This window comes from Zophobas morio, unplaced genomic scaffold (genome assembly GCF_036711695.1).
Source record: "Zophobas morio isolate AGI-343-1 ecotype UQ-CSIRO unplaced genomic scaffold, CSIRO_AGI_Zmor_V1 ptg000022l, whole genome shotgun sequence".
Taxonomy (NCBI): Eukaryota; Metazoa; Arthropoda; class Insecta; order Coleoptera; family Tenebrionidae; genus Zophobas; species Zophobas morio.
The window spans coordinates 1,100,640-1,126,290 of NW_026972127.1; the positions used below are offsets into that span (position 1 = coordinate 1,100,640).

Sequence of the window (25,651 nt, forward strand, 5' to 3'; positions counted from 1 at the left end):
GAAGAATCGAAAAATTAAAATTGAAAACTTGAATAAATGAAGGAACTTTAAAATTCAATAATTGAAAAAATGGTAAAAATTCCAAAATCGTAAAATTGAAGAAATGGAAAAATTTTAAAATTATTAATGCTATATTCACGTTTTTGATTCAAATTCAAAAAGTGAAGAAACGAATTATAAATTTTTTTAATAAAAAACTGAAAAAATAAAACAACAAACCGAAACAAAAAATTCTAAGATACAATAATTATGATTTTTAAATCATTTATTTTTTCAGTTTTAGAATTTTTTCATTTTTCAATTATTATCAATTCCATTTTTCCAAACTTTTAATTTTGTTAACTTTTGACTTTTCAGTTTATCAATGTTTAATTTTTTTTTTAATCTTTCGATCTTTCAATGTTGCAGTTTTTCAACTTTATTCTTCTTTCCAATTTATGGATTCATTTTTTTTCAATTTTTAAGTTTCTCGTTTCGGTGTTTCAATGTTTCAATTTTTCGTTTCTTCAGTTCCTTGATTTAACAATTTTCATTTTTTCAATTTTTAATTTTTTCATTTGTCGAGTTTTCAGTCTTCTTGTCTTCAATTTTTCGATCTGCAATTTTCCTTTCGGTTTGTTGTTTTCTTAATTTTTTTCAACGAAACATTTTATAATTTTTCCTTTTTCGAAGTAAAATTTTGCAATTTTTCGCTTTGCAGTTTTTTGGTTTTAATTTTTTTTAAATTTCAACTTTAAGATTAAGATTAAAATCGAAAAAATGGAAACTCGAATAAATGCAGAAATTTTAAAATTGAAAACATGGAAAAATTATAAAATCGTAAAACTGAAGAAGTGATAAAAATTTAAAAATCTTAAAATAAAGTGATAAATAATTTAAAACCGAGAAATTGCAAATCGAAAAATTGCAAGATACAAAAATGGAAACGTTCAAAAGCTGGAACATCGAAAAATTGAAAACCGAAAAATTACAAAAGGAAAAATTGAAAAATTTAAAAATTGACAATTTTCGCTTTAAAAAAAAAGATTATAAAACAAAAACATTAAAAAACTGGAAAACAAAAAAATGAAAAAATAAGAAACCGAAACGAAAAATTGCAGATCTAAAAACTGAAGACCTGAAAAATTAAAATATTTGAAAATTGAATTAAAATGCAAATCGAAAAATTGCAAAATGTAGAAATTGAAACAACTAATCGTTAAATTGAAAACCGAAAAACTGGAAATCAAAAAATGGAAAAATCAAAAGTTGAAAAATTGACGAATTGAAAACCAAAAAATTGCAAATCGAAAAATTCAAGAAATGATAAATTTCACAGCGAAAAAAGAAAAATTGTAAAATCACAATATTGAAAATACGAAAATTTGAAAAAAAAACAATGAAAAGCCAAAGCGAAAAATTGCAAACCGATTATTCGAAGAATCGAAAAATTCAAGAATCGAAAAATTGAAAAATTCAAAAATTGTAAAATTGAAGAATTGATAAAATTTTAAAATTATTATTATTATTACATACGTATATAAAATGAAAACTATAAAAATTGCTTTTCAAAAAGTAAAGAAACGAGAAATTAAAAAATCTTAAATTTTGAAAAAAGAAAAATTATAAAATTTATCACTAAAAAACTGAAAAATTGAAAAAATAAAGAAAACCAGAAATCGAAACGAAAAACTGCAGATCGAAAATTTGAAGACATCAAAAAATTTAAATCTGGTGAAACTGGAAATCGAAAAATTGAAACATCCAAAAGCTGGAAACTCGAATAATTGAAAAGTGAAAAATTACAAATTGAAAAATTGAAAAATTCAAAACCTAAAATATTTCGATTTAAAAATAAGAAAGATAATAAAATCAAAACATTAAAAAACTGGAAAAAAATGCAAAATCTGAAAATTGTAACAACCAAAAGTTGGAAAATCGTTAAATTGAGAACTGAAAAATTGTAAATCGAAAAATTGAAAAATCAAAAAATTTAAATATTTCACAATGAAAAAAATAACAACTTAAAACCAGAGCATTGAAAAACTCAAAAAATTGAAAAATAAAGAAAAAAAAACGAAACAAAAAATTGCAAACCGAAAAACTGAAGACATGGAAAATTGAAATATTAAAAATTGAAAACTTGTGAAACTGCAAATCGAAAATTTGAAATAACCAAAAGTTGGAAAATTTTTAAATTGAAAACCGAAAAATTGGAATACCAAAAATTGAAAAATCAAAAAATTTAAACCTTTCACTTGAAAAAAATGGATAGTTATAAAGCCAAAGTATTGAAAAGCTCAAAAAAATAAAAAAATAAAGAAAACAAAAAACCGAAACAAAAGTTTGCAAATCGAAAAACTTGTGACATGAAAAATTTAAAAATCGAAAAATTTGAAACAAAGTAGGAAAGTCGAAAAACTGAAATATTTGAAAATGAAAACTTGAAGAAACAAAAATTTTTAAAATACAGAAGACAAAAAACCGAAATGAAGAATTGCTACCCGATTATTTGAAAAATAAGAAATTGAAGAGTTAAAAAATTGAAAAATTCTAAAATCGTGAAATTGAAAAAGTCAAAAATTTAAAAAAATATTATTATTACATGTTTAAAATGAAAAACTGAAAAAAAAAATCTAAAAGTTCAAAAATCGAAAAATTGAAAAAGTTCACATTAGAAAAAAAGAAAAATTATAAAATCATTTCCAAAACACTCAAAAACCGAAAAATTGAACAAATAAGTAAATGAAAAACCGAAACGAAAAAAATCGAAAAATTGAAAATATGAACAGAAAAATAAAAAAATTGAGAAATTAAAAACTGAAAACTCGTGAAACCGCAAATCGAAAATCAAAGTCTAAAAATTGAAACCTCCAAAATTTGGAAAATCGAAAAATTTAAAATCTCAAAAATAAAAAAAAACAAAAAAAATATCGAAAGAAACAAATCGAATAATCAAAGACATGAGAATTAATAATGCAATATCTAAAAATTGAAACAATCCAAAGTTGGAAAATCGAAAAACTGAAAAATTTATTAATGAAAGCTGAGTGTATATCGTAAAATTATTGAAAAACTGCAAATCAAAAAACCGAAAAATTAAAAACTGAAAACTCGAGATTATTAGTGTTATTTCACGTCACTGGTTTTCAGGAAAAAAAAACACAAAAAAGATTTGTTCTGTCGACACAACCTCCGACCAATTGTTTAAAAAAATGCGCATTGACCTAGACCAAGCAGAAGCTTCTTGTCCCCGAAACCATCTCTCCTCTACCTAAACAAATTCCCCCAAGAAAAATAAACAACCATAATTCATAAACATCTTCCCATATCGATTAAATCGTGTAAACGTCGAATCGTCTAGACATTATAAACTTTTAATATGAATTTACGACCATAAAAAAGCGTAGACAGAGGTAAAAATTCCTCTTTAAATCAACACCCACAGACCCCCGAACGCTTCCCACCTTTCGCCTCTACCTTCCATTAATTCGTAATTTCGTCAAAACAAATAAACTCGCTTGCCTCTATTTATTAACATAATGCAAATCTGCAACAAATCACTCCGCACTCCACATAATGGAGGCACTTCACAGTTGCCACCGATTTTGAACGCCTCACGAGCTCAATTACCATTTTTCGGTAAAGAATAAGTAGCAATATATTTGCAAACAATAGTCGCATAGTAGTGTCCAGGTGTCACCGCTGTAGGTATCTCGATGACAGCTTTATTCATGACCGTGGTGGAGCTGTCACTAAACGCCCAGAACGGTGCACCAGGGTCACCCCTGCGGGGTCGACAATAGGTGAATGACGTTATTAGGGTGGCTCTTGTCAGGAAGTGGATGCTACGCACGATTATGATAGCTATTGTGGGGCACAATGGGGTTTTTGTACCTTTGTGATGGTGAGCTTGGAGCTAGGTGATATCTATGTTTGGGGTTGGACGGGGATGTGGCAGAAGACAGTTAAAGGAATTCTTGAAGGAGCAGTTAGGGTCACAAGGAATTTAAAGTATTTTAAAATTAATAGATAATAATATGATGATTATAAAACATTTTAGATCAAGTTACTCGCAGTCTGTCACTAATGTCAATCTAAACCTGAATTATACTAATATTTAATAATTTATTTATTTATATTTCGGTAAAGTATATAACTCATGTTCGTGTGGTGGATTATTAAATTTAATTCTGAAACAAATATGTGATGTCATCACTTTTTTAGTGGGGGCAAATACAAGGTGGATCAAAAAATTGTACGTCAAACTAGGTTCGATAAATCAGTGGTTTTTCCCTTTTTGGGGATAGGTTGGTATCGAATCGACAATACTATTTGAATTATTGGTTGCCTATACACCCGGCGGCAACAACATCGAAAAGTCATGACATCAAAATTATTATTATTTTTTTTTTATAATAAACGACAGATATTTTCATTTATTTTTTGGGACCTAAAATATAAATAGAGATTTTTGTTTCAAATAAAAAAAGCTGTGTTTAGGTAACAAGTTATTTTAATTATAGTGGACTTGTCCTGTCAAGAATAAAAGTAGATTTGGTAATTTTGAAAACAAATTGTAAAATTATATTCCACAACTTTGATTTTTTGTTGTCTAAAAATCTACATCCCGAAAGATAGGAACGGATTAATAATCCACAAATACAGAAGCATAATATTTTGTATAATTTTAAATAATATTTGTTTTTGAAATGATGTCATCACGATTTGGCAGAAACATTCATGATTGCAAAATTTCAGTTGAATTTTGGAACTTATAAAATTTTGTTGTATTTTTCCCAAAAACCTACTTACGGTAAAAAAAACGACATATTATTAGTTTTTCTTAGGCAGAAGATTTTTTTGATGATTTTTGGAATAAACCTAAGACAGGTACAAATTTTCGAAAAATGTGAATGTTTGTTTCAGAAATAAATTAGGTTGCGTTTAGAGAATGCACATTTTCTCGTGGTAATGGACTTAGATTGTCAAAAATAAAGATCGATTTAGTAATTTTCGAGATAAATTAGAAAATTATATTCCACAAATTTGATTTTTCTTGTCTAAATATCAACGTCTCGAAAGATGAAAATAAGAACGGATTAATAATCCACAAATAGAGAAGGATAATATTTTGTATAATTTTAAATAATATTTGCTCAGCAAAATTTTGAAATGATATCATCGCAATTTGGCAAAAATATTCATGATTTCAAAATTTCAGTTGAACTTTGGAACTTATTAAATTTTGTTGTATTTTTCCCAACAACCTACTTACGGTAAAAAAAACAACCTATTATTATTTTTACTTAGCTACAAGATTTTTTTAAGTATTTTTGAAATAAACCTAAGATAGGTAAAAATTTTCGAAAAATATGAATGTTTGTTTCAGAAATAAATTAGGTTGTGTTTAAAGAATGCACATTTTTCCCTGATAATGGACTTAGATTGTCAAGAATAAAGATCGATTTAGTAATTTTCGAGATAAATTAGACAATTATATTCCACAACTTTGATTTTTTTTGTCTAAATATCTACGTCTCGAAAGATAAAAATAAGAACAGATTAATAATCCACAAATAGGGAAGGATAATATTTTGTATAATTTTAAATAATATTTGCTCAGCAAAATTTTGAAATGATGTCATCGCGATTTGGCAAAAATATTCATGATTGCTAAATTTCAGTTGAACTTTGGAATTTATAAAATTTTGTTGTATTTTTCCCAAAAACTTACTAACGGTAGAAAAAACGACCTATTATTATTTTTTCTTAGGCAGAAGATTTTTGAAATTATTTTTGGAATAATTCTAAGACAGGTATAAATTTTCGAAAAATATGAATGTTTGTTTCGGAAATAAATTGGGTTGTGTTTAGAGAATGCACATTTTCCCTTGATAATGGACTTAGATTGACAAGAATAAAGATCGATTTAGTAATTTTCGAGATAAATTAGAAAATTATAATCCACAAATTTGATTTTTCTTGTCTAAAAATCTAGGTACGTCCCGAAAGATGAAAATAAGAACGGATTAATACAGAAGCAAAATATTTTGTCTAATTTTAAATAATATATGCTCAGCAAAATTTTGAAATGATGTCATCGCGATTTGGCAAAAATATTCATGATTGCAAAATTTCAGTTGAATTTTGGAACTTATAAAATTTTGTTGTATTTTTCCCAAAAACCGACTTACGGTAAAAAAACGACCTATTATTATTTTTTCTTAGGCAGAAGATTTTTTAAATTATTTTTGGAATAATCCTAAGACAGGTATAAATTTTCAAAAAATATGAATGTTTGTTTCAGAAATAAATTAAGTTGTGTTTAGAGAATGCACATTTTCCCTTGATAATGGACTTAGATGGACAAGAATAAAGATCGATTTAGTAATTTTCGAGATAAATTAGAAAATTATATTCCACAAATTTGATCTTTCTTGTCTAAAAATCTGCGTGTCGAAAGATAAAAATAAGAACGGATTAATAATCCACAAATACAGAAGCATAATATTTTGTATAATTTTAAATAATATTTGCTCAGCAAAATTTTGAAATGATGTCATCACGATTTGGCAAAAATATTCATGATTGCAAAATTTCAGTTGAACTTTGGAACTTATCAAATTTTGTTGTATTTTTCCCAAAAACCTACTTACGGTAAAAAAGCGACCTATTATTATTTTTACTTAGCCACAAGATTTTTTTAATTATTTTTGGAATAAACCTAAGACAGGTATAAATTTTCGAAAATATGAATGTTTGTTTCTGAAATAAATTAGATTGTGTTCAGAGAACAAATTTTCCTCTTATAATGAACTCAGTCTGTCTTGAAGAGCAATCGATTTTTTAATTTTCATTATAAATTTTAAAATTTTATTCCACAATTTTGATTTTTTTATCCAAAAATCGACGAGTCAAAAGTTAAAAATAAGAACGGATTAATAATAGACAAATACAGAAGTATAATCTCTTGTATTATTTTAAATAGGATTTACTCAGCAAAATTTTGAAATTATGTCATCACGATTTGGCGAAAATATTCATGACAGCAACATTTCAGTCGAATTTTGGAAAATGTGAAACTTGGTTGTGTTTTTCCCAAAAACCTACTCACGGTGAAAAATATCACCTATTATCTTATAGACATAATAATTTTTTAATTACTTTTGGAAAAAAACATTTCTAAATTTTTGAAAAATATGGATCTTTATTTCAGAAATCAATTAGGCTGCCTTTCAAGAACACATTATTTCCCTTACAAAGGGCTTAACTTGTCAAGCATAAAAATCGGCTTTGTAAGTTTCAAGATAAATTGTAAATTCCTGTTCCAAAATTTTGATTTTTTACTCCAAAAATCTACGTGTCGAAAGTTGAAAATAATAACGGATTAATAATCCCCAAATACAGAAGGTTAATATATAATTTTGAATTGGGTTTACTCTTGAAAATTTTTAAATGATGTGATCACGATTTGCGAAAATATTCACGATTGCAAAATTTCGGATGAATTTTGGGAATTGTAAAACTTTGTTGTATTTTTACCAAAAACCTGCTTAGTCTAAAAAGGACCTATTTCTAGTTTTTCTTTTATAGAGAAAATTTTTTATTTATGGTTTTTTGGAAAAAACCTCATGTATAAACTTTCAGTTGAACTTTGGAAATTGTAAAATTTTGTTATGTTTTTTCCAAAAACCTATTTATGGTAAAAAATACGACCTATTTTTATTTTTCTCTTATAGGCACAAGATTTTGTAAATTATTTTTGGAAAAAAACCTAAGATAAATATTAAGTTTTTGAAAATATGAATGTTTGTTTCTGAAATAAATTAGATTGTGTTTAGAGAACAAATTTTTCTCTTATAATGGACTCAGTCTGTCATGACGAGCATCGATTTTTTAATTTTCATTATAAATGTAAAAATTTTATTCCACAATTTTGATTTTTTTGTCCAAAAATCGACGTGTCAAAAGCTAAAAATAAGAACGGATTAATAATACACAAATACAGAAGTATAATATTTTGTATTATTTTAAATATGATTTACTCAGCGAAATTTTTTAAAACGATGTTGTCACGATTTGGTCGAAATATTGACGATCGCAAAAGTTTCACTTAAATTTTAGAAATTGAAAAATTTTGTTGAATTGTTCCAACCCACTTACGGTAAACAATGCGGCGCATTTTAATTTTTTCTTACATGCACAAGATTTTTAAAAATTATTTTTGAGAAAAAATCCAAGATAGGTATAAATTTTTGAAAAATATGAATGTTTGTTTCAGAAATAAATTAGGTTGTCTTTAGAGAACACACATTTTTCTCTTATAATGTATTTAAGCTGTCAAGAATAAAAATCGATTTTGTAATTTTCAAGATAAATTGTAAAATTGTATTTCACAATTTTTGTTTTTTTTTGTCTAAAAATGTACCTGTCAAAAGTTAAAAATAAGTACAGATTCATAATCCACATGTACAGAAGCATGATATTTTGTATAATTTTAAATAGGATCGATTTCCCTCATAAATCAAACTTAGCATGTCAAAAATAAAATCGGTTTTGTAATTTCCAACATAAATTTTAAATTCTGTTCTACGATGTTGTTTTGATTCAATAAAAAATATATAGAATTATTGAACAATAAAATATACTTAGAACTTTATGAAAAATGTTATATTTTCAAATAAATTAGCAGATAAAAAACATTTTTTCTAGGTATCTAATAGAACCAAAAAAGTGGGCACTAAAAAATTTGTCCCGAAAATTGTTATACGATTTGAATTACTAGTTCATCTTCTACCCTCACTCACCTTTCTGAAAGATGGCGCTCGTGTACGGATTCTTCGCCCTCGTGGCCAGCGACGAGCAGTTCCACCTGTGGTGGCGGAACTGGTGCTGGCACTCCTTCACCGCCACTTGCAGCCCCTGCAGCGCCGCCCCCGTCACGTCCGGCAGCCGCCGGCACAACTCCACCTGGGGGCGGCGCAGGCCCGGCGTGGTCTGGCACAGCGTGGTCTCCGCGTGAAAATCCGCCCTCATCAGCGGCTGCTTCTGGTGGGCCGAGTATTTCCCCAGTACGGCGCTGCAAGCAAAAAAACGATTCGACACACTGTTTTACTGGCATTCCGGCACAAGAATGCTGGGAGTAAAATGTGGGAAAATTCATTTCGGATCTCGTGTCCACAAATCATCGGATTTTCTCCGTCGTACTAATTAGAGAGACTAGTGTTGTTCTCGTCGGGCCGTGAGTGAAAAATGCCAAAGTTATGTTGATAAAAGGTCTGATAGCGGCGGGATGGATGTGGGACATTCGTCAGGTATGGGATGCGCTATGTGGAATGGGAGTACGGGACAACGACAAATTAAGGGCGATTATTCGAGGGAAATTTTAATTGCTGTACTAATAACTACTAAAGATCGGATACTTTTTTATTTTGCTTGTATGTACGGAAACGGTTAAATATCTTGACAACAAATTGTACAAAATCACTTGAAATTAGGTATAAATAGTAATAAAAAAAAGATTGCTTCGACCCAGGGACGTACGGATAAAATTTTAACTCTGCTTTGTTAGTTTATATAAATTAAAGACGTATACGCGGTGAAGTCATTAATTTTGCATTTGTATTTTTCGACAAAATGATGATTAATGATAATCATTGGGTTAATTAAAGTATATAAATATCCATGAACTGTCAATTGTTGTTTATTATAAAATATACTTTTTTTATTTATTTATCATATAGAAATATCTAATTATTATAATATAGCGCGGCAATACATGGCTATGTTCAGACTCAGTTCAGACCGGTGTCAGTGTCGGTGTCGGTGTCGGTGTCGAATTCGACATCCTATTCCGGCGCACGTCGTATACGTGTTCTATAATACGAAAAGAAGGGAGTTAAAACTTCAATAAAAAGAGAAAGATGACACAGTTCCTTTTGAAAATAGTTTTAAGTTGATATATAAGGTGTTTCTTGCTTCTTCTGATTCTAGCAAATGAGATACCTTCTAAGATAAAACTAATTTTGGCAGATGACATATCCGATCTTCTCTTAGAGCGTATATTATTTGCCAAGATCCATTTTTTTGAAAATCTTACTTCCATAATCTTCAATTAAAATATGGCAATTTTTAGAATAAAAAAAAAATGACTTCCGAACTGAATATTTCGAAAACTTTGCTCGAGGATCTTAAACACGCTTTTTTTTCGAATCAGTATGCCTTGAATTTTTTGTGGATTATTAGGAGTTTTTCCGGAAGCTCGGCTTTTGAAATTTTTGGACAATTTTTCAACCGACTTCAAAAATTAGGTACAAATATTTTTTGTAGTTTTCTGCTTCTAGAAGTTATTTTCGGCTTCATTTCTTCGAAAATTCCCACAGTTTGAACAAAATTCCCAACTGAAAGATATGATAATTTTAATAATTTTTGAAAAATTTTTGATTCAAACCAAATATTTCGAAAACTTCCTTCGGAACTCTAAATATGCTAGATTTTTCGAATCAGCACGTCGCGATTAAAGTTTCAGTTTTTAGCGGATTTTTAGGCAAATTTTGCGAAAGCTCAATTTTTTAGTATTATATACTGAATCATGAAATTTTTTACCATTTTTCGACTACTTTCAAATATCAGATAAAAATATGTAGCTATAAAAAATATTTTTTAGAAGTAAGTTTCTTACAGTCTTTTCAGAATCGCCAACTGAAATGTGTCAAATTTTTAAGATTTGAAGACAAATTGACATTCAAGACGAATATTTCGAAAACTTTTTCGCAGAAACATAATTATCCCAGAATTTTTTGAGACTTTTTGGGCAAATATTTTTTTGTAATTTCGGGCTTTGGTAGTTATGTCGGTTTCATTCCCTCAAGAATTCCAGTTTTTTTCGGGGCGGCGATTGTAAAATGGCAATTTTTAGATTATTAAAAAATTTGACTGTCAAAACGAATAATTCGAAAACCTTCCTCAAGAAATCATAAACATTGTATATTTTTCGAATCAGTACTTTGAGGTCAATCTTCTAAAATTTGCTGTGTATTTTTGGGCAACTTTCCAAAAGCTTAATTTTTAAAAAAATTAGGAAATTTTTCGACTATTTATCTCATTTACCAAAATCAGCTTTAACACAACAAATACTGATGACTAACTTTTGCAAAAAAGATAGGGTGGGTGGGCGGGGCTACTAGCTACTAAGATAAAACTGATTTGGGCAAATGACATACCCTCTAAGAAAAGAAAGGGTGGGCGGGCGGGGCTAGTACCTGCCAAGATAAGACTGATTTTGGCAAATTATATACCTTCTAAGATAAAACTGATTTTGGCAGATGGCATAGCTTGTAAAAAATGAAAGGGTGGGCGGGCGGGGCAGGTATCTGCCAAGATAAGATTAATTTTGGCAAATGAGATACCTTCTAGGGTTCTAAGATAAAACTGACTTTGGCAAATTAGATACCCCCTAAGAAAAGAAAGGGTGGGTGGGTGTTGATACTAGCTGACAAGATAAGAGTGATTTTGGCAAATGATATACCTTCTAAGATAAAACTGATTTTCGCAGATGACATAGCCTTTAAGAAAAGAAAGGGTGGGCGGGTGGGGCTAGTATTTGCCATGATAAGACTGATTTTGGCACATGAGATACCCCCTAAGATAGAACTGATTTTGGCAGATGACATAGCCTTTAAGAAAAGAAAGGGTGGGCGGACGGGGCTAGTATCTGCCAAGATAAAATTGGTTTTGGGAAATGAGATGCCTTCTAAGATAAAACTGATTTAGGCGGATGATATAGCTTATAAGAAAAGAAAGTGTGGGCGGGCGGGGCTAGTATCTGCCAAGGTAAGATTGATTTTGGCAAATGCGATACCTTCTAAGATAAAACTGATTTTGGCAGATGACACAGCCTTTAAAAAAAGAAAGGGTGGGCGGGCGGGGCAGGTATCTGCCAAGATAATACTGATTTTGGCAAATGAGATGTACTTTCTAAGATAAAACTGATTTTGGCAGATGACATAGCCTTTAAGAAAAGAAAGGGTGGGCGGGCAGGGCTAATATCTGCCAAGATAAGATTGATTTTGGCAAATGAGATACCTTCTAAAATAAAACTGACTTTGGCAAATTACATACCTTCTAAGTAAAGAGGGGTGGGGGGTGGGGGGATAGTAGCTGCCAAGATAAGACTTGTTTTGACAAATGAGATACCTTCTAAGATAAAACTGATTTAGCAGGTACTAGTCCCGCCCACTCGCCCTCTCTTTTCTTGGGGGGGATCTCATTTGCCAAAATCAGTTTTATCTTAGCAAGTACTGATGACTAACTTTTACACAAAAAAAAGATGATGGATGGGTGGGGATACTAGCTGCTAAGATAAGACTGATTTTCACTAATGAGTTACTCTCTAAGAAAAGAAACGGTGGGTGGGCGGGGCTAGTACTTGCTAGGATAAGGCTGATTTTTGCTGATTTGTACCTTTGCCCTATAGGGTATCGTAATTAAACATGGTCATGGGCGAGAGAAATATTTACTAAAAGTTTTATTATTAGTTATTGTGATAATGGATGTTTTGTTTAGTTGTTAAATGTAGCAAAACAACCAATTTTAAAACCATTCTAGCTCCGCCAAAATGTGAGAACGATTTTTTTACTATTTTTCCCAGACTCACCAGTTGATTGTTAAAATGTTACTTATTTGTTTTTGCCTATTGTCCTATTTCTTATCATGAGTGTCTTTTTTGCATTTTTTCAACTTAGTTTACTTTTTTCTGTGTATTTTGTTGTAAAATTTGAATTTTCTATACCCCTAAGCACATTTAACAAGGATTTCCGGTACTATAAAGAAAGATTATCCAAGCCAGTTCAAAATCCAAATCTATTTTTCTGCGTAAACCATCAAAGAACAAATTTTATTGCCCAGCTAACTACGAGCATATAGGTAGGTTTTAAACTTATTGAAACACCCATTAACAGACCCCTTTTACAAGTTGATAATTAGTTTGGTTTTCAGAAAGTGAAGTTCAAAAATGTAAAAGTGTTTTAAAAATTATTTACCTATCATCTAACATTTTGTGCCATTTTTAAAAATGCTCAAAGTCAAATCGTCTTTAATGGACAAGTTAAGGGAATTAACGAAAAACAAAGACATTTTTCAAGTAGACGACGGCGAATAGCCCCACCCACTCGCCCTCTCTTTTCTTAGAGGGTATCTCATTTGCCAAAATTAGTCCTGTCTTAGCAAGTACTAGCCCCGCCCACCCACCCTCTCTTCTTTTAGAGCGTATGCTATTTGTCAAAATCAGTTTTATCTTAGCAAGTACTAGCCCCACCCACCCCCCCTTTCTTTTCTTAAGGGGTATCTTATTTACCAAAATCAGTTTTAAGATAACAAATAGTGATGACTAACTTTGCAAAAAAGAGAGGGTGGGTGGGCGGGGCTAGTAGTAACTAAGATAAAACTGATTTTTGCAAATGACATACCCTATAAGAAAAGAGAGGGTGGGTGGGCGGGGCTAGTATCTTCCAAGATAAGACTGATTTTGGCAAATGAGATACCTTCTAAGATTAAACTGATTTTGGCAGATGACATAGCCTTTAAGAAAAGAAAGGGTGGACGGGCGGGGCTAGTATCTGCCAAAATAAGACTGATTTTGGCAAATGAGATACCTCCTAAGATAAAACTGATTTTGGCAGATGACATAGCCTTTAAGAAAAGAAAGTGTGGGCGGGGGGAGCAGGTATCTGCCAAGATAAGACTGATTTTGGCAAATGAGATATCTTCTAAGATAAAACTGATTTTGTCAGATGACATAGCCTTTAACAAAAGAAAGGGTGGGCGGGCGGGGCTAGTATCTGCCAAGATAAAACTGATTTTGGCAAATCATATACCTTCTAAGATTAAACTGATTTTGGCAGATGACATAGCCTTTAAGAAAAGAAAGGGTGGGCGGGCGGGGCTAGTATCTGCCAAGATAAGACTGATTTTGGGAAATGAGATACCTTCTAAGATCTAAAACTGATTTTGGCAGATGACATAGCCTTTAAGAAATGAAGGGGTGGGCGGGTGGGGGTAGTATCTGCCAAGATAAGTTTGATTTTAGCAAATGAGATACCTTCTAAGATAAAACTGATTTTGGCAGATGACATAGCCTTTGAGAAAAGAAAGGGAGGGCGGGCGGGGCTAGCATCTGCCAAGATAAGACTGATTTTGGCAAACGAGATACCTTCTAAGATAAAACTGATTTTGGCAGATGACATAGCCTTTAACAAAACAAAGGGTGGGCGGGCGGGGCAGGTGTCTGCCGATATAAGACTGATTTTGGCAAATGAGATACCTTCTAAGATAAAACTGATTTTGGCAGATGACATAGCCTTTAACAAAACAAAGGGTGGGCGGGCGGGGCAGGTGTCTGCCGATATAAGACTGATTTTGGCAAATGAGATACCTTCTAAGATAAAACTGATTTTGGCAGATGACATAGCCTTTAAGAAAAGAAAGGGTGGGCGGGCGGGGCTAGCATCTGCCAAGATAAGACTGATTTTGGCAAATGAGATACCTTCTAAGATCTAAAACTGATTTTGGCAGATGACATAGCCTTTAAGAAAAGAAAGGGTGGGCGGGCGGGGTAAGTATCTGCTAAGATAAGATTGATTTTGGGAAATGAGATATCTTCTAAGATCTAAAACTGATTTTGGCAGATGACATAGCGTTTAAGAAAACAAAGGATGGGCGGGCAGGGCTAGTATCTGCCAAGATAAGACTGATTTTCCCTAATGAGTTACCCTCTAAGAAAAGAGACGATGGGTGGGCGGGGCTAGTACTTGCTAGTATAAGGCTGATTTTTGCTGATTTGTACCTTCGCCTTATATTAGGCAAACATTGTTGTTAAATGGAATTTTATCAAATAATTACAAAAATAACACAACCATATCTTTGTGCAGCCTAACTGAAATGGTGATTAAACATGGTCATGGGCGAGAGAAATATTTACTAAAATTTTTATTACTAGTTATTGTGATAATGGATGTTTTGTTTAATTGTTAAACGTAGCAAAATAACCAATTTTAAAATCATGCTAACTCCGTCAAAATGTTAAAATTTGCCCATTTTCCTATTTCTTATCATGAGTGTCTTTTGCATTCGACCTCTTTTACTTTTTTCTGTGTATTTTGTTCTAAAATCTGAATTTTCAATACCCCTAAGCACATTTAATAAGGATTTCCGGTACTATAAAGAAAGATTATCCAAATTATTCAATAATCCAAATCTATTTTTCTGCGTAAACCATCAAAGAACAAATTTTATTGCCCAGCTAACTACGAGCATATAGGTAGGTTTTAAACTTATTGAAACACCCATTAACAGACCCCTTTTACAAGTTGATAATTAGTTTGGTTTTCGGAAAGTGAAGTTCAAAAATGTAAAAGTGTTTTAAAAATTATTTTCCTATCATCTAACATTTTGTGCCATTTTTAAAAATGTTCAAAGTAAAATCGTCTTTAATGGACAAGTTCAGGGAATGGACGAAAAACAAAGACGTTTTTCAAGTAGACGACGGCCAATAGCCCCACCCACCCGCCCTCTCTTTTCTTAGAGGGTATCTCACTTGCCAAAATCAGTTTTATCTTATCAAATATTAGCCCCGCCCACCCGCCCTCTCTTTTCTTAGAGGATATCTCATTTGCCAAAATCAGTCATATCTTAGCATCTACTAGCCCCGCCCACCCACCCTCATTTCATAGTGAAGACCATTAGAAAAAATTTTACTATGAATTATGATCCAGTTTCTGAAATGATAATGTTAATTCAAATACATTATAATAATACAGGTAAATTATGGACAATAGGAATCAAATACGAAAAACTAAAACATGGTTTAATTTCCAACGTAAATAAATTATTTCTTAAAGTTCATTTGAGGATCCAAGTCTTCCGGGAAGCCTTACCGGATTGTCCATTGCCTCCAGAACCTGTTCCGACAAGATGGGGTTCATGGACTGAGCGGCAATATATTATTAAAGTCATTTTGACGATATAAACAAGGTTCGTTTATTGCTATTCATAATTTTGTTGTGTAATTCTAAATTAAACGAAACATTTTAGGTTATTATGGAATTTGACCCCACAGTGTTGAAATCCATCGCTGATGCTCAATACTATTTCCAACACAAGCATCTAAACATAATTTGGCTTATTAAAAACCCATTTTACGATCTTAAAAACAAGTATAACTAGATTAGAGACCATTGGGCTGACCTAAGTCAGTCTGTGGATATAGTAGAACAATTGTATGAACGACCCGTAAGGAAAAAAATACCGGATACCAACATCTTAAACTTGTCAGCAAAGTATTACAAGGCCAAAATGTAGGAAAAGATTTAAAAACGAAACCCATTGAAATTTCTAATTTTTAATATTTAACAAAAAAATTTTCTATCGGAAATTTATACAAATAACTAATTAGTTATGCAAATTTTAACGAAGATTAGGATCGCCGATTATGTAAAATAATAAAAAATCTTTAATTTGGCTTTTTAGCCTAAAATCCGCTCTTTACTAATAAGTTAATAACACAAAGCTCGTCATTAACTCCACACCAGTAAACCGCGCAATGAATATTCAAATTCTCACCCACAACCTGGTTGCGTACACCCAATTAAAGCATTTAAAGCAAGTGTTAATTTGTCCACTTCGTCTAATAACCCGAAACAATCGTAATTCTTGTGCGAAACAAAGAGCTTCTGATTCCAAGCAGTAAAGAATCTGTGTCACGAGTTCCTTCTCCTTATCTCTCAGCCACTGTCAGCTTTGCTACAACGTCATTTAAATGTTTTCGAAGAGACGACATAAATTAAAAGCGACTTTGTCTAAGTCGGTCTCCATAAACATGAGCCTGAAACGTCACCAGTTTAAAGAAGGGTTAAATTTTATAGGACGGGATCGCAAAAGATTGATCAGTCGAGATAAAGATACGTTCGTTTGGATTGATTGCAGTTGACGCAATTGAATGCTAATCAATCCAGATGGGGCGAAATTGAAGTGGGTATTGACAGAGCGACTTTGAATATGGAAAGGATCGACGGCAATTCAGACCGAGTGTTTGATAAAGACCAAGTTAAATAAGAAAAATGGTAATTAAGTCACAACGAAACACTAAATTATTTTAATTATAACGCCAATTACAATCCTCCAAGTGAACGTAAATAGTCTTCCAGTAGCATATGCAGAGAAAGTCCCACTTTTCAAAAACTATCATTACACTTTATACTTTCAACAATTCTCTATTGATTTTAATAAACCAGGCCGACTGGCAACGAGACCACGTGTTTAAAAAACCTTGAAAAACCACAACTACCTGTTAAATCAATAAAACCATCAACCATATTAACAACAATTACGATTCCAGGAGTATCCGCTTAATTATAATCGCCTATTACCGTGCTTGTAATTTAACGGAGCCTGTAATGAGAGCCGTCATTACAGTCTTGAGCTAAATGCTGGGAAAATATTTACACCCATTTTGCTAACAAGATAATGCATATTTGAGGGAACGGAGTTGTGCAAACACGGTGTATATTCAAGAACAATGCCAAAAAGTGTGTTTGTTTGTGTTCGGGGTGTTCTGGGAAAATCGAGAGTGGAAGCTGTGGATGTTGGAAATGAAGACGTTTTTGTTTGATGCGGTTTGCTTCTGCTTGAGTGAATCAAAAATTAATCAGGGCAGTGAGGTGTTAACGGTCTGATTTCATCTTTTTCTGCTCATTTTGTTGAAATTTACTGACAACTGGTTTTACAAATTTAATGTGGGCAATAATAATAAAAAGTTTGAAAAACGTTGAACTGATTCTTCGACTTTTACTTGAAAAAATTAAGTGTGTTTCGACTCATTATTTACGTAATGATCAATTATTGTGTTATTACGGCGTTTTCGTGGATGTTGCGAAATCCGATTTGTTTACACCGTATTAAGAAAGAACTGGTTACGAACAATTAACTTTCGGAATAACATACATTTTCGCATTCGCATAAATTTCATTTCGCATGCATAATTATCTCTGTTAGGAAAAATTTGTATTTAAATTTTCCATGATTGTGTTTAAAATATCTTCAAGTTAGTGGAGTGGATAAAAAGTGAAATTCTTTTAGCAATTTTGGAATAATAAGTATGGACCAAATTTTTTGGACATTCTTAAAATTACGTGGATACTACAAAAAATTTATTTCTTTTTTGTTAATTTGAACCAGAGGGAAATACTGACTTTGCTATTTGTGTAGGTATATGAAAATTTAAAACTGGCTTTAAGGTGATCATTGACGGATACAGAATAAGCTAAACTTCCACAAGTTAAAGCTAATTAATTTATAACAATTATGTAATTTTTGTTTCATTTTTCTGGTTTTCTGTTTTATTTTAAGTATAAAGAATATTTCATCTCAACGGAACTTTATCGGTTAGTTGAGATGAAACATCCTGTATATTAAATATGGTGACTGCGTTTTATTCTTCTTTAGATTTCTCTGTTAATTTAAGTTTGTCGACGATTAATTGAGGTTATTAATTTATGATGATTAATCCAATTTTGTAATAATTTTCGATTATTTGCTTTTATTAAAAAATAAAAGAAACCAACATCTCAAATTAAAAAAATTATTCATCCAAAGCATATGAATAAATAAAATAATATGAATTTTAAAACTCAGCTTAATAAACGCTTCTGGTTTTATTAAACATTAGATTATGGAAACAAAAATTCTATGCAGTCCTCAAAAATATTATATACAGGATGTTTCCTCTCATAGGAACTTTGGCCGATGAGTTGAGATGGAACATCCTGTGTATAAAACAAACTGACAGCTTTTTATTTTTTTATTTCTTCAATTTTATTTTAAGTTTGTCTGCGACAAATTGAACTTAAGTTATGATGATTAATGCAATTTTGTACTAATTTTCCAGTATTTCCTTTTATCAAAAAATAAAGGAACCTAAAAAACTTATCGACTTTACAAAATTATTCATTTAAATCAGACAAATAATTCAATAACTTTAATTTTAAACCTCAGCTTTATAAACACTTCTGATTCTATTAAACTTAAAATTATGAACAAAAAAAGCTATAGGGTCTTCAAAAATGTTATATACAGGATGTTTCATCTCAACGGAACTTTATCTATCAGTTCAGATGAAACACCCTGTATATAAAATATGACGAGTGCGTTTTATTCTTTTTTAGATTTCTCTATTTTAGTTTAAGTTTGTCGGCGATAAATTGAGGTTAAGTAATTTATGACGATTCATGCAATTTTGTAATAATTTTGGATTATTTGTTTTTATTAAAAAATAAAAGAAACTAAAATCTCAAATTAACAAAATTATTGATCTAAAGCATCTGAGTAAATAAATAATGTAAATTTTAAACCTTAGCTTCACAAACGCTTCTAATTTAATTAAACTTTACATTTTGAAAATAAAAGTTCTATGGAGTTCTCAAAAATGTTATATAGAGGATGTTTCTTCTGGTCAGTTGAGATGGAAAATTCTGTGTATAAAATACACTGACAGCTTTTCTTTTTTTTTAATTCGATATTTTATCTTAAGTTGTCTGCGACAAATTGAACTTAAGTTATGACGATTAATGCAATTTTGTAAAAATTTTCAAAAAATTTCCTTTTATCCAAAAATAAAGGTACCTAAAAAAACTTATAGACTTTACAAAATTATTCATTTAAATCAGACAAATAATTCAATAACTTCAATTTTAAACCTCAGCTTTATAAACACTTCTGATTCTATTAAACTTAAAATTATGAACAAAAAAAAAGCTATAGGGTTTTTAAAAATGTTATATACAAAATGTTTCATCTCAACGGAAATTTATCGATCAGTTCAGATGAAACATCCTGTATATAAAATATGAGGACTGCGTTTTATTCTTCTTTAGATTTCTCTATTTTAGTTTAAGCTTGTCGTCGATAAATTGAGGTTAAGTAATTTATGATGGTTAATAACATTTTTGTAACAATTTTCGAGTATTTCTTTTTATCAAAAAATAAAGAAAACTGAAAAACTTATCAAATTTACAAAATTGTCAATCTAAATCATACAAATAAATAAATAATGTAAATTTGAAACATAAGCCTTATCAACACTTCTGATTATATTAAATTTTAAATAATGAAAATAAAATGCTATAGGGTTTTTAAAAATGTCATATACAGGATGTTTCATCTCAACGAAACTTTGTCGATCAGTTGAGTTGAAACATCTTGTATATAAAATATGGTGATTGCTTTTTATTCTTTTCTAGATTTCAGTACTTTGGTTTAAGTTTTTTGGCAAGAAATTGAGGTTAATTAATTTTGATGATTAATGCAATTTTCGAATATTTCCTTTTTTAAAAATAAAGGAAACTAAAAAAATTTATGAAATTCACAAAATTATTCATCCAAATGACATAAATAAATAGAAAATGTAAATTTTAAACGTTAGCTTTATTAACACTTCTGATTTTATTAAACTTCAATTTATAAAAGTGAAAAAGCTATAGGGTTCTCGAAAATGATATATACAGGATGTTTCATCTCAACGGAACTTGTCGATTAGTTGAGTCGAAATATCCTGTATTTAAAATATGGTGATTGCATTTTACTCTTTTTTAGATTTCTTTATTTTACTTTAAGTATGTCCTCGATAAATTGAGGTTAAGTAATTCATGATGGTTAATAAAATTTTTGTAACAATTTTCGAGTATTTCTTTTTATCAAAAAATAAAGGAAAATGAAAAACTTATCAAATTTACAAAATTGTCCATCTAAATCATACAAATAAATAAATAATGTAAATTTTAAACATAAGCCTTATCAACACTTCTGTTTATATAAAATTTTAAATAATGAAAATAAAAAGCTATAGGGTTTTTAAAAATGTCATATACAGGATGTTTCATCTCAACGAAACTTTGTCGATCAGTTGAGTTGAAACATCTTGTATACAAAATATGGTGATTGGTTTTTATTCTTTTTTAGATTTCAGTACTTTAGTTTAAGTTTTTTTGCAAGAAATTGAGGTTAATTAACTTTGATGATTAATGCAATTCTCGAATATTTCCTTTTTCAAAAATAAAGCAAACTAAAAAAATTTATGAAATTCACAAAATTATTCATCCAAATGACATAAATAAATAGAAAATGTAAATTTTAAACGTTAGCTTTATTAACACTTCTGATTTTATTAAACTTCAATTTATAAAAATGAAAAAGCTATAGGGTTCTCGAAAATGATATATACAGGATGTTTCATCTCAACGGAACTTGTCGATTAGTTGAGTCGAAATATCCTGTATTTAAAATATGTTGATTGCGTTTTATTCTTTTTTAGATTTCTCTATTTTAGTTTAAGTTTGTCGTCGATAAATTGAGGTTAAGTAATTTATGATGGTTAATAGAATTTTTGTAACAATTTTCGAGTATTTCTTTTTATCAAAAAATATAGAAAACTGAAAAACTTATCAAATTTACAAAATTGTCAATCTAAATCATACAAATAAATAATGTAAATTTGAAAGATAAGCCTTATCAACACTTCTGATTATATTAAATTTTTGAATAATGAAAATAAAAAGCTATAGGGTTTTTGAAAATGTCATATACACGATGTTTCATCTCAACGAAACTTTGTCGATCAGTTGAGTTGAAACATCCTGTATATAAAATATGGTGATTGCTTTTTATCTTTTTTAGATTTCTTTACTTTAGTTTAAGTTTGTTGGCAAGAAACTGAGGTTAATTAATTTTGATGATTAATGCAATTTTCAAATATTTCCTTTTTCAAAAATAAAGGAAACTAAAAAAAATTATGAAATTCACAAAATTATTCATCCAAATGACATAAATAAATAGAAAATGTAAAGTTTAAACGTTAGCTTTATTAACATTTCTGATTTTATTAAACTTCAAATAATGAAAATAAAAGAGCTATAGGGCTCCCAAAAATGATCAGATGAGATGAAACATCCTGTATATAAAATATACTGATTGCGTTTTATACTTCAATATCTTATTTGTAATTTGTAGGCAACAAATTGAGGTTAATTAAGTTTAGTAATTAGTGTGTAATAATTTTCGAATAATTCCTTTTATCAAAAACTAAATTTACATACTTATTTTATCAAAGGACATGAATAAATAAATAATGTAAATTTTAAACCACAGCTTTATAAACACTATGAAAATAAATTTGCTATGAAGTTCACAAAAATATTGTATACAGGATGTTTTATCACATTGGAACTTTTCAGATGAGATTCTGTATGTGAAAAATATACTGACTGCGTTTTTTTAAATTCTTTATTTTATTTTATGTTTGTCATCAATAAATTGAAGTTAATTAATTTAGGAACATTAATGTAATTGTCTAGTAATTTTAGAGAAAATAAAGGAAATTAAAAGCTCAAATAAATAAATAAAATTACAATAAATTACGCAACAAAATTCTCATATAAGTAGAAATGGATAATTAATTTTCAATTATGTTGGATACTTTGTAGCCATATAAATTTATAAAAAAATCACTATTATAACTCTGTTCGTATAGTTACCACTGTTTTAGATTTTGTTGAAATCTTTTTTGTAAATTTTGCTTCCTAGTAACGAATTCATGACTGATAAGTAGAGATGAAACACCCTGTATATAAAATAGTGCCCTCTGATCTTGATAGGCTACCAGATTTAAAGCCGCAAGAAAAGTTTAAAAAGAAACACAAATTTAAATTTATATTATTTTAATTACTTTCAATATTTAATTTGTGACAATTTATTTTAATCCAGATTTATGAAAGAATAAACATTTCTTTGTTATGGTGTGTTTTTTTGCGGTGTATTTTGTTTGTTTCAAGGATTCTGCATATTTTATGGGATTATTCAAAATTTAAACACGACGTTAGAGATGTTTTTATTTTTAACATTTTTTTCCTCAAAATTCCTGAAACGTTAAATATAATTTAATGTGGGTTTTTCTTGGACAGTTATGCACAAATCCAGCAAAAAACGAAAATGTAAATTTCCCGGGTACGTTTGTCTGTCCGTTAATAATTTTATTGGACAGAAAACCCCAAAGCTACCAAACCGATCACTTTGAACTTTTAAATGCGTCACTTCAAGACTATCCTGTGAATGGTAAAACGCCATTTAAAATTCATTCAACCCCTCCAAAATCTGATGACGTCACTCGCAAAATTTTCACACACCTAGGTATATTTTTTTAGACAATTGTTTGTTTTTTTACATATTTTTTGCATCTGTTTTTACAATGTTAGAAGACGTTTTGCTCCTTCACACGTAGCTTCAACAGGTTTTCGATTTCATTAAAATTGACTTTTTTTAATCCTGCAAGGATTTCCCTAAATGACTTAATTATTTAAAAAGGAAGTCATTAAACAATTAGTTGATAATTCATGCATGAAATACCCACACCGAGAAACAAATTTGTTTAAACTTTATTTTAATAATTATTATTTGTTAAAAACGATTTATAAAATTCCACAAAAATAAAACAAGATTGTAAGTTTGAGTTCGTGTGTGTTAAAATTGATCCAAACTAATTATTATCCGAAAAAACCACTTTTCAAATAACACTCAAAATACTTAATTCCGTACCGTTTGTCCAAAATCCAAGGCTACCAATTCAATTATCTCTAAATAAAAAAAAATCACTACGTATCAAAAGTGCGAACTCTTCCTCGTTATAACAACTACTTAATTAATAACACAGTCTCTCCAAAATCCACTTTTTCCTTTTCGGAAGCACTCACCAGGACAGCAATCCCGAAAGGACCAGCACCGCCGGTACGCCCCTCGCCATCCTTGCAGCATCTCGTCCGGGTTATCCTTGGTGGACGCGCGTCGTCGGCATCGTCCGGAGGCGGAAGCGGCGGCAGCGGCGGCGCGACTAACTCGCCATCACCGACAAACGAGAACAAGAGACGGCGGCACTTTGACTAATAATCGCTGTCAGAACGAAGACGTAGAGATGGGGTGCGGAGACTCGCGCAGTTCGTGGGGTGCCACGGGAGGGGTACGGCACCTGGGGCCGGGGGCCGACAAAGCGAGTGGGGGACCTCTAATTACTACCTCCATTGATTACGCCGCCGACGGCACTCGGTCAAAGAGTACGAGGTGCTCGTCGCCGGTGCCACTCGTGCTCGCCGGCCTTTGTGGGGCTCCGGGAAAGCGCTGGGCATGAGCGCGAATATGCAGAGGGGCATTTGCATGCGTTTTTCACGACCGATTTGCATGGCTCGGGCACAATGAGCGCGAAGCGGCGCGGAATCGCACTAAAACTGTCGACACGGTTTTAATTAATATTTAAATTAGGCGGCGATGGAGATGGGGGCGGCTGGGACGAGGATTGGGTAGTGAAGGCCGGGGTATTGGTTAAAACGCAAAAAATTCTATAGACACTAAATATTCAAATTCTCTTCAGTGCCGTGATATTAAAAGAGAATCGGCAATAAGTAAAGTGGTTTAAAAACGGCAAGAAGAGTGGCCTGTGTGTCTAGAGCCAATTTGAGAATTGCGCAACGGTGGCATTTTTTCCCTTGATCTTCATTCAGTTTCCCTGCTTCATACGAAAATTTGACGAAAAACAGACCTGATACTGAATTATATGATCTAAGAATAACATTCTCTGATAAAAGTCTCCAGCATCAATAACACTATCGACCGAAAATTTTCTGAACAATTAAAAATTTTTATATTTCATGCTGTTTTGCCTATTTTAAATTAAATTAAATTACTCTTCCAGAGAAATACAGAAAATAAATATAAAAAAATGCGATCAAAAATTTAGGAAAAACTTAGTAAAATCCATTCTTCATTTTATATTTGAAAAAAAAAAATAACGTAAACTCTTCTTTATTCCATTTTATTTCAAAAATACCATCAAAACATAACGAAAGTGCGCTCCGTGGTTTCCATCATCTCCAGGACGAGCTCTATTTATTGAATACATTAGAGAGATGTCCAACTTTATTTGTTTTATTTTTTTATTGCTTTTTGTACATTATTTTTTAATTTTTTTATTATTTATGGCAATTTGACAATTTCGTGCTTTAACTATTCTATTTTCAGAATTTTCAGGTTTAAGAATTGTTTTGCTGAAATATTCAGGTGGATTCTTTAAGATCGTTAGAACCACCAGATTATTGAATCCTGAAATTCCTAAAATCTTCAAAATATGAATACATTGAGCATGTTTTTAGAATATTTAGATTTTTCTTATTACCTAAAACTTTTAACAACTTCAGAATGATTAGAATATTTTGAAATGTTAAAATTGTTTGTGAAATCTTTGGAATCTGTAAAATCCCTAAAGTTTACTGAATTTCCAGTAGTTAAAATCTTTAGAATTTTTGAGATCTTTGGTACATCTAGGATCTCTTGAATTTTCAGGATCTATACGATTTTTAAGATCTTTGATTCTCTAGAATCTTTGAATTTTTTAATAACTTTATAGGCTTTACAACATTTAGAGTCGTTTTAATTTTCAGGATATGTAAGATTTTTGTAATGTTATAAATCTTTCAGGATTTCAGGATCCTTGTTTAAATATCTTCAGGAATTTTGAATTTTTTAATATCTTTAGAATCCGTAGGAAGTTTAGAATTCTTATAATCCTCAAGATCTTTGA

At 30.5% G+C, this 25,651-nt stretch overlaps 1 protein-coding gene across 2 annotated transcripts in view; it reads right to left on the reverse strand.

Moving 5' to 3' along the window:
• Positions 1-24,022, reverse strand: part of LOC135133606 (protein Wnt-10a-like) — a 51,781-nt gene extending 27,759 nt beyond the window's left edge. Inside the window, exons 1-2 of one of the 2 annotated variants that reach the window (XM_064062058.1) lie at positions 23,775-24,022; positions 8,790-9,061 (exon numbers count right to left, since the gene is read on the reverse strand). In XM_064062058.1, the coding sequence (XP_063918128.1) occupies positions 8,790-9,061; positions 23,775-23,824 (322 nt within the window). In that variant the 5' untranslated portion in view covers positions 23,825-24,022. The remainder of the gene's footprint in view (positions 1-8,789; positions 9,062-23,774) is intronic. The other variant, XM_064062059.1, reaches the window with a different exon arrangement.
• Positions 24,023-25,651: the final 1,629 nt, after the last annotated feature.